General features: G+C 49.0%; 1 protein-coding gene and 3 pseudogenes across 1 annotated transcript; 2 read left to right on the top strand and 2 right to left on the bottom strand.

Annotated features, from left to right (window-relative positions):
- The window catches only part of LOC131588521 (zinc finger protein 850-like), a 497,145-nt pseudogene that overhangs the window by 256,705 nt on the left and 227,088 nt on the right, over nt 1–13,352 (top strand).
- Nucleotides 1–13,352, bottom strand: part of LOC131588505 (zinc finger protein 208-like) — a 911,601-nt pseudogene that overhangs the window by 702,427 nt on the left and 195,822 nt on the right.
- LOC131588448 (zinc finger protein ZFP2-like) overlaps nt 1–13,352 on the bottom strand; it is a 122,427-nt pseudogene that overhangs the window by 69,980 nt on the left and 39,095 nt on the right.
- Nucleotides 4,369–13,208, top strand: LOC131588552 (serine/threonine-protein kinase PAK 3-like). Its single transcript, XM_058857483.1, has 11 exons — nt 4,369–4,486; nt 4,933–5,022; nt 5,423–5,585; nt 7,088–7,151; nt 7,847–7,895; nt 8,274–8,386; nt 8,979–9,096; nt 9,780–9,879; nt 10,344–10,540; nt 11,890–12,027; nt 13,110–13,208. The coding sequence occupies exons 2-11, from the start codon at nt 4,981–4,983 to the stop codon at nt 13,191–13,193; spliced, it is 1,068 nt and encodes a 355-aa protein (XP_058713466.1). The 5' UTR covers nt 4,369–4,486; nt 4,933–4,980; the 3' UTR covers nt 13,194–13,208.

The raw sequence follows: 13,352 nt of genomic DNA, 5'->3' as shown, positions 1-13,352 counted from the left end.
CACGTAAGTAGAGGTTTTCCCTGGCTGGAACCTAAGCTGGCTTTTGTAGGTCTCCCTGCTCTTTCTTAGTGACCGGGTTGCTATTGAAACAGAAAGACCATGAGGATGCCACTGCTTTGGTAAAGCTCCTGTCAACACCTTCAGCAAAACACGGGGTGTCTGTAGCCAGGAGGCTGCGGGCAGCATTTGCAGGGGTTCTGTTCCCTCCACGGGAGAGCCTGTGGCAGCAGAGTCTGGCATTTCCTCACTTTGCTGGCTCAATGTCTTGGGGTGACTTTACTTTTAAGACAGCTCTGAGAGCTCGGGAAGTTGAAACTGCTGGAGGCTGATGGGAGTTTTTTCTCTGACTAATTACTGGCCATGTGTGAGAATTGTCAGCGGTTTGAACTATTGAGAAGTGAGATCAACCTGTGAACTCCACCTTAAGATGGAAGGCCGGGAATTTCTTGCTCTCTTTGGTTTCTGGCTTCTGACGAGGTCACAGGGCTCTGTCTCGGCCTCCTCCCCCCCTCCAGGCTGGACAAGGCTGCAGAGGGCGGGGTGGGGGGAGAAACGGAGCCGGCCCGGCCTGACTTGGTTTGCAGTTTCTGCCACTGAACTGAAACCTGACACCATCAACATCTGCAGCTTTAGCAAGATTTTAACTCTTTTACTATCTGGATGAGACTTGCAGATTAATCCTTTTTTTCCAGAGAGAGAGAGAGAGGGGGAGTGATCAACCATCAACCCATCAAAGAGAGTGAAGAAAAAAATTAAATTTAGAGGGGGAAGAGAAATAAGGAGATGCTTTAATAAGCTGAAATAGTTTTCTGTTAAAGCTATGGAGATGGACAGTAGTGTTCTGAAGAAAACTCCTTTAATTCATGACAGAGTATATTGGGAGGAATGGAGTATTTCAAAGTGTGGATTTTGAGCAAATGATGAAGTAGTTGTGACACTGTGAGATGCTGGAACAGAGCTGTGGCTTTTAAGAAGCAAAAAGAGAAAACTTGTGTTTCCAGGGAGGTCACAAAAACAGATAAAGAGAACTTTTGCCTTTGAATAGCTCATTCATAAAAATGACATCCCTAGACTCATGGCCCATAACACACCTCAGAGTGATGTGAAATGGGAGGAGATGGCAGATTTCCGGGCAGCTGGCATCAGAGAAATAGAAAGCTATGAAGAAAAATAGTTTTCTTGTGAAAAACTCCATAGATAGCAGAAGAAGACTTCTGTTTCTCTACAAAGACTGATGAAAAGACTCTAGCAGGAATTGGGACTGTTGTAAACACCAAAGTTCCAAAGTTTTTTGTCTCCATGTTGTCATGTAAACAAGGGAATGGTTGGGTAGTGGGGGAGAAAAGGGTTGTTCTAGAAGTTTTATTCTGGTTTCTTATTCTTGTAGTTTTTGTTAATGAACTTTCTTTATTCCATTTAAATTTTAAGCCTGTTTTGCTCTTGTTCTAATCCATATCTCACAGCAAGAAATAAGTAAGTTTTCTAGTGATTTTTTAGTTGCTGCTTTAAACCACAACAGTCAAGCAGGACACCTTTGAAAATGTAGACTGGGAGATCTTCTCAGATGCTGTTCTAAATAGGCCACGGTTCTCTCCAGTTTTCTCAAAGAATTTGGTTCATTTTCCTTGCCCACTGCAGGTCATCTGACCCGTGTGTTCAGAGGTGCCGATCCTGAGGTGAGTCAGAAAGGAACATTTGATGTTCCTGGTGTTTCAGAATTGTGGAGGGAACTGTGAGCTTTGCCTGTGGCAGTAGAGTGTAGAGGACCAGCTGGGTGGGCTGAAAGAAGATCCATTTCCATGTTTACAACAGCAATAGCAAAGGCATTGTTGGCTATTTCCTAATTTTCCATTGCAGAGCTTTAAAAGAACTCAGAGCTCAGTTTTGCAGAGAGAACGTTGCTTGCTGATAGTAGCCAGGGTGAACTCTCTAATTCAGAACTATTTGCTGCCTGGCTGAATTAACCCATTTTGATTTAGTTGGAGAGACTTAGAATCCCATTGCTATCAAAGCTGATGATTTGTGCTTGGTAGAGCTGGTTGTAGAAATAGAGCTGAATAGAAATAAGGTTCTAAATGATAGGTAGCTGCCTGTCCCTAACTCCACCATCTGTCCACAGAGCCCAGAACCAAGAGCAGACTCTGCTGTGGCTCCCTCTGCTCCTGGAGAAGAGGCCAAAGAGGAGCAAAATGAGCAAAAGGAGCACGAGCCTCCAGCTGTGGTCACAGCCCAGCCTGACCATCCCCAGACAGTAAGTGCCAGTGCTGGGTGCTGCTGTCTTTAGTGCAAGGCAGAGCTGCAAGTTTCTGAGCAGCCAGCACTTGCTGTTGGTGGCTGAGGATGCTGAGTGCTGGAGTCCTGCCAGCACCCAGCCATTCCCCCATCCCGTGGCAGCTGGAAATTGGGCTTTGAGCCGTCGTGCTGAGGCCCCAAAGCGCTGCTGCCTGCGGGTGAGCAGCTGGCTGCTTGGCTCAGTGAAGCTCTGTCTCTTGGCTTCTGCCAAGCCATGGCCAAGGGCTCACACAGCATTTCTGGGGCTCACAGGGCTTGGTTTGTTTGCTGTCCCTTTTTGGAAACCTCTGGATGACCTGGAGAAGTGTTCTGCAGTTTTCTTGAGTAATTCTTCACTTCTGCAGAGTCTTTTAGGCCAGCTGTCCTTTGGCTTTTGATAAGCTGCAAGGAGATGATTGTGTTGTCCATGAAGCTGTGGCCGGCCATTCTTGTCCTGTGTGGCCAAAGAAACAAACTGCGTAGTTCTGAACCCTTCTTCTGAGGCAAAATCCACAAGGGGCAAGTTTCTGTTGATACGTTTTGTGGTGAAGTCTTCAGCTTTGGAAACTGCATTGGAGCCTAGTGTGGGGGCAAAGCTGCAGGTCCTTGAGTGCTGTCTTGTGTTGCTAAGAACCCCTTTAGAGATGGTTGTTTTTTTCCCCTCAGAACTGTTTTCCTCCTCCTGCCTTTTCTGTCCTGACACTCCCAGTTTAACATATAAATTTCTGCCTGTCCTAGTGAGGTGGGACAATTCCATGGTTTAGGTGGTTTTTGCTGACTTTGGTCATACATGCATTACATGACACATGGCTTCCTTCACTGGCATCCCTAGGGGTGTGTCAATTAATTTGTTGATGGGGCCTTTTGAGGATCTCTGTCACTGCTGCTCAGAATTCTCAGCTGACAAAAGACGGAGGAGAAACACCTTGGTCCTCTTCCATATCCTGAGGTGGCCACAGAGGCTCTCTGACCTGCAGCAGAGGATCAAATTGCACACATCCTTGTCTCCTGAATGAGCAGGATTTCTAACAAGAGTGTAAATGTCAGAAGGGCAGGAGTGGCAGTGCAGGCCTGAAAAGAACATGAACTCCAGCAGTGTCTCTCACAAGGGGTGAGCTCACTCAGGAAGGCCCTGCAGAGCCAGGATGGAGCTGTGGGACAGGGCTGGCTGTCAGTCACTATGGAGAGACAAGCAGGACACAGCAGAAGGGAAGGGAGACTCTTGAGAAATGCCCCACATTTCCTGTCAGCTGCCCAAGAGTCTGCTGGAGATTCAGTGCCAGATGGGTCCTGATTGCACTGCCAGGGTCACTTTGGAATCTGTGCTTCCCCACGGGCAGAGAACAAGGCAGGAGAGCAGCAGCACAGTGCTTTGGGAACGTGAGAGCCCATCAGTCTTTGAGTCTTGGCCCACAAATGTTGTATGAGAAGTTGAAGCCCATCTTCTCTTGCTTTCTCTGCAGGTCCTTCCAGAGAAAGAGCAGGAGCAGATTGTTTTATCAGGGAGGCCGTGCCAGACTGAGGGAGAGCTGTTCCCAGCCCAAGAGCAGGAAGAGCAGCTGGGGCAGCAGGTGGAAGAGCCACTGGAGAATGGCCAGGTAAGCCTGACTCAGCAGGGGACAGAGTGAAGGGCAGGAAGAGGGGCATAAAACGCAGCTCTTGGGACTGAGCAGGCCACGAGTGCCAGAGGCCCTGAAAGCAAAGAGCCTCTGCAGAGATCAGCAGCGGGACAGGAGGTTACAGTGGAAGCAGAGGTGGGTAGGGAAGCAGAAAGAAGTGACTGAATGAGTGTGATTTTGAGGCTGAAACTGAGGAAGAAGCTGAGCCTGATGGCAGCTCCCAGGCACTTGCTCTCCATTTGTGTGTACAGAACATCAAGGCAGAGCCCCAAGCAGAGCTGCCCAAAGCTCAGAGGGCCATCATGGCAGTGAAGAGGAGGCACGAGGAAGACAGGAGAAACATCCAGGAGGAGATGAATCTCCATCAGCAGAGAGGCAGTCAACAAAACCAGGTGAGTGAAAGAGTGGCAGACACTCCACTCACAGAAATTCCTCTCTGTCGTTCTTCACAGGCCTCCGATGAGGAGCTGCTGGCAGAGCTGCAGGAAACTGAGGCTAGGATCAAGGAAAGGGAGAAGAGGCTGGAGGAAGAAAGGAAGATCATCCAAGAGAAATTTAATCTCCTCGTTCAGAAGCAAGAGGCTCTAGAAAATCGAGTGAGTGAAAGAGCGATAGGCACAGCAGTCACTGCAGTCTGGTGCTTTCTGCCCTTCTTGCCTTTCCTCTGCAGAGCAGCAGGGGGGTGGGCTGATGCCTCTCAGTGCCATCCTGCTGTAGTGTCTATCCCAGCTGCTTGGAAGGACATTTCCTGCTGTGCTCAATCTCAGCTGCTGCCCTGGACAGTGGGACCAGTCATTTGCCCCTTTTGCCAGCACTCATCTCAAGGGATTCCTGCTGGCCTGCTCCTGCTCTCCTTGTTTCTTCAGGGCTTTTTGCAAGTGAACAGAGTCCCCCAGATAGATTTGGAATACAAGCTGCAAGCTGTCTGTATCCCTTGGTGAATCTGCTGCTGTCCTGCTCTTTCCCTTTGCTCACAGTCAATGAGCCTTGGCAGACAGGGACAAGCTGTGGTCTCTGACTGCTTTGTTCTGTTTGACTTGAGGTGGACGTGTTGATATCTCACCTGGCAGCCTGCGAAGGCTTCCAGCAAATGCCTGGTGATGAAGAGCCCCAAGGTCGGCGGGAGGCACAGGTACTGTCCCAAGCACAAGTGCTGCAGGCTGAGCACCTTCTGAAGATGGTGCAGGAAAAGAGGACTGAGGGGGAGGAGCTCCAACATTAGAACAAGGAGCTGCAAATGTGTCTGCAGCCCTTGGAGGGGGAAAGGGATCCTTGGGAGGAAGTGGAATGGTCGTTGTTGCAGTCATCCTTCAGAAAATCCAGGAAAATGGAAAATGAAACTGGCCATGAACTTGATTAAAACCAACCTTAGGTTTTGACCATTTGGTTCCAGAAGCGGGCATCCAAAATAATCCAGTTGATGAGCTTTGCATGTGGCTAACAGCAACTTCCTAAGGGCTTGCATTTGAAAAGGGAACTTGGGGTAATCTCTGCCAGCCAGCTTTATGACACAAACTCCTTTCTTCTCTCAGATCTACACAGGCTCTTCCATTGAATCTGCTGCAGCAGCAGCATCTAAAGGAGCCTTTGTTCCCCAAGCTGAGCAGTGGAGCCTGGGCAGTTTCTCCATTTCCAGCAGTGACACATCTGCTGCTCAGCTACAGGAGAGCCAGGGAGACTTCCTGGAGCAACTGAGTACGTCTGGTGTATTTCTTGTCTGAGGGACAGTGTATTGTGTGCACGTGCCAGCAGAGCTGGAGCAAATGATCCTCCTCACTTTGGTGTCCCAGAGACATTTAGGACTCCCCACAGGAACTGCTGTGCTCTGAGGCAGCGAGAGAGCGCTCTGGGTGTTCCTGCTGCCTCTGAGGGCAGCTTGGACTGGCTCGGCTTTGCCTGGGATTCCCTTGCCACTAAAGGCAGAAGCAGGAATTGTTCTTGGATCAGCAGAAGGCTGTGGCCCAGCAAATTATCTATGCAAGTCCTGTGTGCTAGTGGCCAAACTGAACAGAATATTTGATTCCTAAATTCTCCTTAGACTCCAGACTCCCCACCACTCATCAGAACCAAAAGACTTCAGAGATATTGATTGGTTTTGGGGTTTGTCTTTTTGTTGTGGTTCTGTGTTTAGTTTTCAGTTTTTATCCCTTTTTGGTTTCAGATTTGGGTTTTTTTGGTAGAGTTTGTTTTTCTCCATCCTGGAGGACCTGTTCTGCCCCATGTGTCTTACTGGTGTAATTTTTATTTTTTATGACTGTTTCATTTTTATGACTGTTCTTATTGCCTCTACTACATCTACAAGGTTTTTATGAGAATGCTGTATTTTTGTCAGTGAGGACTCCTTTGAAAGAACATCAGGTGACAGCAGAAACAGAGAGCAAGAGATGTTTTCATTGGGCCCACAGTGAAGAAACAGATACTTGTATAACAATCTGTAATTAATATCCTAGTTTTATTCTTATAAAGATGTGTCCAAGAGACACATCCACGTGGTGTGATCAGATAAAACAGCACTGCAGGCATTTCTCAGGAGCGAGCCTGCAGCCCCTCTGCTGTGTATTCCTCAGATCCATGGCACTTTTTCATACCTGATTCCCAGTCATTCCCATGACTCTTAGAATCCTACCTATTGGCCCAAGCCCTGCTCAGATCAGTCTCTGGGAAAACACATCAAGCCCTTTGTGATTCTGCAGCACAACCCATTTAATCTGCTTCTTGCCCATAACAGCTGCCAGTGCTGTGCTCTCAGAAAAGACCTGGTGGGGCTGAGAAAAGATCCCAGCTGATTTGGTGTCTACCTTCACCTGCTGGGACAAAAAAGGGCCTTGATCTGCACCTGGATGTGTCTGATCTCCAAGGCAATGCTGTTGTGGCCTGAACGGGGGCCACAGCTTGTCAGGGGCTCAGGCTGGCTGTGTCTTCTTGCCATTGCTTGTCAGTGCTCATGCTTGGCCTTTGCCAGCCTTGTGCTGTGCCCTGCTGTGCTCTCTGCGCTTCATTTCCTTCCAAGGACTGGACAAAATCAGTCTCTCTGCTGGCCATTTGTACTGCACAACTGCCTGTCTTGTTGCTGCTGTGGTTGCTGCCCAGCTGACCACAGAGGGTTCAGAGCCCCAGACAGCGGGGCTGCCTTTGGGATCTCCTGCAAGTTAGGATCTCTGCCTGAAAGTGAGCATCTTGCATTTTGTTTCCCTCAGGGAGAATGGTGAACAAGGAAAATCCCGTCACAAAATACATTGAACTGGAAAGTCTTGGCAGCGGGTGAGTCCAACCACAGTTACTTCTACACAGCCATGGGCCAGGTGTTTCCCTGGTGGAATATCCATCAAGTGGGAAGTCAGACAAGTTGTCCACATGTTTAGACACCGGGCTTAGTCTGCCCCATCTCTCAGTACTGGCCAGAATTTGTCAAGTGTGCTCAGAAGGCATTGTCAAAGACATCTCCATGCTGCCAAGGTCTTGCCTGCAGCAAGGAACAGAACCTGGTAAATCTGCTTGTCTCTCAAGTGTGGGACAGCTCAGGGTTCATTTCCTTCACATTTTTGGATGTCTCCAAAGCATCTGGCCACACTAATGAGAGGAGAAGAATCTTGCTTGCCTGAAAGCACAACCTACCCCCATGAGAGCTGTCAGATAACAGTTCTCAGGAACATTTCTTTCCAAGAGTTTGCTAAAGGAAATACTCCGTGCTCAGGATTAGAATTGCACAGTTTAGAAACTGATACCTGGGATGAAGGAATAAGCTGCCTTTTGGAGCTGAGGCAGTAAAGCCCAGCGCTTCAGGAACAGCCCCAGTGCCCATGCACTTGAGGGGAAAATGCATCATCTGCCTTCTGGCAGACCCCTCCTGCAACCTGCAGCTTTTAGGCATTTACAGCAGAGCTCTCCTGTCTGGACTGGCTCTCACTGCAAGATCTAAATGGCTTCTCCTTTCTTTGCTGCTGTTTTGTTTCTAGGGGTTTTGGAGAGGTTTCCAGAGCACTTGACATTGCCACAGGAGGAGAGGTAAATGTCAACAGCCCCTGCAGCCTCTGCTGCTCTCCAGGCCTTTCCCCACTGCTGAGAGCTGTGGCTGGAGCTTTGAGTAGAGCTGTGCTGAAAAGGCACAAGAAGCACAGACTGGAGCCAGCCTGCAAATTGCACTTGGAACAGGCTTTGTGGACAAGACAAATCGCCAGTGACCACGTGTCCTGTAACTGGCCCCCAAGGGAGCAGAGAAATGGGCTGTTGGAATGTCACTTCCTAATTACTCCAATGATGAGGTCTAATCACAAGGCACTTTGGCACAGCTTGGCTCTGCCATTCCAAAATCACTTGCTCCATGTGTGTTGTGGTCTCATGCTACCAATTTCCTCAAATTACTCCTTTTCAATGTCCTTTGAGGTGGCCATAAAGAAAATAAGTGTGCAAGGAGTGAGGAGGAAGATACTAACCATGAATGAAATCAGGATCATGGAGAGTAATAGGAGTCCCAGGGTCGTGAATTACTTAGCCAGGTGAGTGGTCACGGTCCTATCCCTTGAATGTTTGTTTACATACTACAAGCATGAGAGCTTAAAAACCCACTTTGGTCACTGGCAGGAAATAGAGCTGTTAATTATTATTTCTCTACTTATCTCCAATGGATGGGAAGAGACTGCATTTTGTCTGCATGAATCCACCCTGGCAAATGCAGACTGAAAATTGTTCAAATACCTGCATCAGCCCTATCTTAAGAATTCAATACCTTGTAAGTTCATTGCCTCCACAGTTCTTTGGGATTGAGTTTTTCAAGTTTCTTAAATGCTGATGAAGCATCCAAGAGAGGATTGCCCTTGCATTGTTGCCCCTCTTTTCCACTGCTGTGCATGCCAGGAAGACTAGGTGCTTATTTCCAGAAATGCCATGTGTGACAGGTTTTTTATCTGGGCTCTTCCTAAACTGCCTTTCTCCTTGAGACAGCACAGACTGCAAACACTGCACAGCCTAGAGGCAATGTCTATTCCTTTTCTTCTGCCCTTGTCTCCAAGGGACCCAGAAACAAGACTCAAGCAAAAAACCAACCTAGCCGTGCATGTTCATCTGCATGGCCTTGTTTCCTTTTTTCAGCTACCTTGTGCATGAGGAACTCTGGCTGGTGATGGAGTACATGGACGGAGGCACTCTGAGAGATCTCATCGACGAGGCTCAAATGTCTGAAGAAGAGATTGCAGCTGTCAGTCGGGAGGTCAGGGATCCCCTCTGTGCTTCCAAGGCCTTGAGCTGGATTGTCTGGGAAACAGGGGCTCAGAATGGGAGTGATTTCATGGGCCAGGCTTGGTTTCTGTGTTGCTGCTAGGCTATGGGCAAGCAAGAGCATCTCAAGTGAACTGTCTGCCAGTGCCCCTGCACTCACTGGACTCACTTCCTGTACTCTTATCCCCTGCTCTTGTATTCTAGCTCTGTCTCTTGCATTGGCATTTGCAGTTCTCCACCTTGCCTAGCTAAACTTTTGCCTGTCTGCACTGCATTCCTTGTCTCTAAAGCAAAGGTGTGGTGGCAGGATTTGAAACAAACGGAAAGAAAAAAAGAGACCAATTTCTTTTAGTCCTCAGCTGAAAAGGACAGTAGTGCAGCCCAAATGCTCTTTGCTTCTGAGCACATGCACTGCAGCTGCAGTCACCCTGGCTGGTTTGCAGGGGACAGTCTACAACAGCAGTTGCTGGTGCTCTTTCAAAAGCTGACATGCCTCTCCTGAGAAAGGTGCTGCTCTGCTACTGTTGGAGCAGCAGGCTCTTGCTCTCAATGGCGCTGTGTTCTGCCATTCCTCCCCATTCCCCTGCAAAGGGAACCTTCCACAGCTGTTTCCTTCCTTGTGGGATGAACTCACATCACTACTTTTTGCCCCCCTGGTTCTGTTTTCTCTCTCAGTGCCTGCAAGGACTGGATTTTCTTCACTCCAACCACGTGATCCATCGAGATGTGAAGAGCAACAACATCCTGCTCAGAACCGACGGCTCTGTCAAGCTGGGTCAGTGTATTCTTGGTCAGCTTCAGCGTTCCAGGAATGGGGGCTGTGGGGCTGCTTTCAGTGACTGCCAGCTCCCCAAAAATGCTGCTGCTGGCAGTGCAGGGGTCCCCCCTGCTGTGGGCTGAAGGCACAGTTGCAGTGTGCATAGAGCTATGACAAGGAACCACAAGCAGCCAAGAGTGCTATTGCTCTGTGTGTGTCTGTGTGTGTTCCTGCCAGAGGGAGGGAGCTACAATCTAAACCTTCAGGGGAACAAAAGGCACTGCTGGAGGAAGTGTAAAAAATGGGGGGATGTTTGAAGTAGCCAATTCATATTTCCTTGGCTAAAGCCCCAAGGAAACAGAGCAGGGAGTGTTGTCCAGGAAATTCAACTGCACATTCTCAAACTTCTACAGGGGAATTCTTTGCCTTGGTTTCCTAATTGACAGTATTAAAATTAAAACAGTATTTTGCTTTCTCCTCAGCTGATTTTGGCCTTTCTGCTCAGCTCACCCCTGAGAAAAATCAACGGTGCTCAGTGATCGGGACTCCTTGGTGGATGGCACCTGAAGTGGTGAAGCGTCAACCATATGGCCCCAAAGTGGACGTGTGGTCTTTTGGAATTGTGGCAATTGAAATGGCCGAACAAAAAACTCCTTATGACAGTTTCACTGCTCGATCGGTAAGGAGCAAATACTCTCTGATCCCGCTGTCTTTCTCACCTGTCCCGTGTTCTCTGCTCACTGGACAAAATCCCATGGCCATCTGCTGGAAGTACTTCCACCAAGGCCCCTTCTACAAATGTCCCTGCAGCACATCAGCATCTGCTGTAGCTTTGGTTGCAGCAGTGGGGGAACTCAAGCCTTACCTCGCCCAAACCATCTCCATTCTCAGGCAGCATTTTGCTTTCCCTTAGAAGTCGTTCCAGCTCTTTTGGCTGTGTAGATGGCCCCAAGAATAGGAAACAAGCATCTCAGAGCTGGTGTTATCTTTCCAGAAATGAAGCAAAGAAACTCAAACCGAACCAAGTTTCTAAAACAGTGCTTTTGAGAGAAGAAGTGCACCCCCATTCTTCTCACAGGGAAACTTGCCTGAAACCTGGAGATGAGGCTGTAAAGCCAGAGTCTCTTCTGCTTCTTGTGCAGTGCTGCTGAGACACTCAGTGACCACCTTCTTTCATAACCCAAGCCACTTTCTCCATATCACCAAGCTGGAGCCTGGTGACGGGGAGAGCCTGCCAAAACCTCCTGTTTGTTTCCTGGCACCTTCTGGGATGGGCACAGCGTTAATGCATTGACTTGAGAATCCAACGAGCACAGGGTTACCACAGGGGTGATGCTTCTGATTTCACAATGAATATTTTCCTTTTGCCACGTAAGGGAACCTGAAATTTTCAGAGTGCTGAGAGACAGAGCTGCAGGTGGCTCCTGTGTGCCCAAACAGGCATTTTCAAGCCAATACATTTGTGGAGGCATCTTAATGTGTCTGTGTTGGAAATGAGATTCCAAATTTTTGTTTCCTTCTCTGAGGAACACCTGCTGGATTTCCTTTCTTTTCTTCCAATTGCCATCATTGTCAAGAACAGGACAAAAAGCTTGATGAGTTTTCTTTTGTGGCAGCTGTGCTTAAGGGACCAACAAGCACTGCAGAGATGCTTTTCATATAAGAATCCTTGGAAATAGTAGAGTTAGTTAGAATAGCAAAATCCCTCTTCCAAAAAGGCTGCCAAGCTGGTGGGAATCCTCAGAGAAGGAAACATGTATTTGCTGATGTAGTTGCCACTAACTAGATCAGGCAATGAAATCAGCTGCCAAGGCAAGATCTGCTGGATGTTGGCAAAGCTGTGGCTTTGGGGCTTGGGTTTTTTCATGATACAGGAAAGTCGTCATCCAAATGATACAGGAAAGACATCTCTGCCTCTCTGCCAGGGCAAAAACTGCCACTGCAAAGTGGAGCTTAAACAATGGGCTCTGGAGAGCAGTTCCAGATGGGAAAGAAGCAGGTGGAGCCTTGTGTTTCCTTTTTCTCCAGGCTAAATACCACATAGCCACAAAAGGGACCCCACAGCTGCGGCAGCCCGACCAATTCTCGCCTTTGCTGCGTGACTTCCTGAGCTGCTGCCTGCAGAAAGGCGAGGCGCAGCGCTGGTCTGCCAAGGAGCTGCTGCAGGTAAAATGCCAAAAGGGCTGCAGGTGAAACAGTGTCCGAGGGATGGGCTCCTCCTCCACTGAAATCCAAGGCATCAGATGAGCCCCCATCCTCCTCACTTCCAACCGTGGTGCTGTTCAGCTGACAATGGGGAGGAATCTGGGCTGGGCTGGCAGGGAGTGCTGGGATTTAGTGCTGGCGAAAATCACCAGGGCACTTCCTCATTTCTTGCTGGGAGCTATGGATTAGGAGAAGGGCAAAACAGGCTTCAAACTTAAAAGGAATAACAAATTTTATTATCAGGCCCACAAGAATAAGAAAGGTCTCACCTGTGTAGTGAAAGGGTTCAATCTCACCCAGGTCATGGCAGTCACGGTGTTGGATTTCAGGCTGTGCTGGGCCCCTCTCTCTGCCCGGTAGCCGCTGGGAGGGGAGGCTCGGCCTGGAGCCGTCGCTGCACGCCGGGGAGAGGGTTTAGTGTGGGCAAGATGTCAGCAGCCGTGGCCTGGCCCAGCCTGGGGCCGGGGTCCCGCAGCCTCCATCCCCCGCCCGGGAGCCGCTGGGGTCTGGCCCGGCCTCCCCCAGGAGCACAGGCCGTGGGCGAGCAGGGCCGGCCTCACCAGAGCTCCGTTACCTTCGGGGGCCGGAAGCAAAGAGGGCCAGTTCCCGGGCTGGTGGTTTTCAAAATGTGGATCATCACAGAGGCACATCTCATTTCTAAATGGTGCAAAATGTTGTCAGTTCTCAGAACTAGCCAGCCATTGGCCTGTCTCAGGCACAGAGGAAGCTCCCAGCAGCTTCTCTCAAAGAAATCACTTCTGTGTCAATTCATCTCAAACTAACACACAGGGACATGGAAAGGTCATCTAGTCTGTGTCCTGCAATGAGCAGGGACATCTTTCAAGAGATCAGGATACTCACACCTCAGATATTTCCAGGGGTGGGCCTCCTACCAGCTCTTGGGGCAGCCTGTGCCACTCTTGCCCCATGCTCCTGACCTAATCTGACTCAATCCCCTTTTCATTTAAAAAGCATTCCCCTGCCTTTGAAGCTCTTAGCTTGGAAAATCATGCTTTCTTGTTGTTTTCTTTTCCTTTCTGCAGCATCAATTTATAACATCGGCCATGCCTGGGTCCAGCCTGGCACCACTCATCATGGCAGTGAAGAAGTGGAAGGAGGAGATATGAATGCGCCAATCAATTTCAAACTGTTTTTTCCATGCCCAACTTAGAGTAGGATTGTAGAGTAGGATTGTAGAGTAGGACTGCAGTGTAGGATTGTAGTGTAGGATTGTAAAGTAGGACTGCAGTGTAGGATTGTAGTGCAGGATTGTAGAGTAGGACTGC

This window comes from Poecile atricapillus, chromosome 26 (assembly GCF_030490865.1).
Source record: "Poecile atricapillus isolate bPoeAtr1 chromosome 26, bPoeAtr1.hap1, whole genome shotgun sequence".
Lineage (NCBI taxonomy): Eukaryota > Metazoa > Chordata > Aves > Passeriformes > Paridae > Poecile > Poecile atricapillus.
This window is presented reverse-complemented; position numbering and strand designations above follow the sequence as displayed.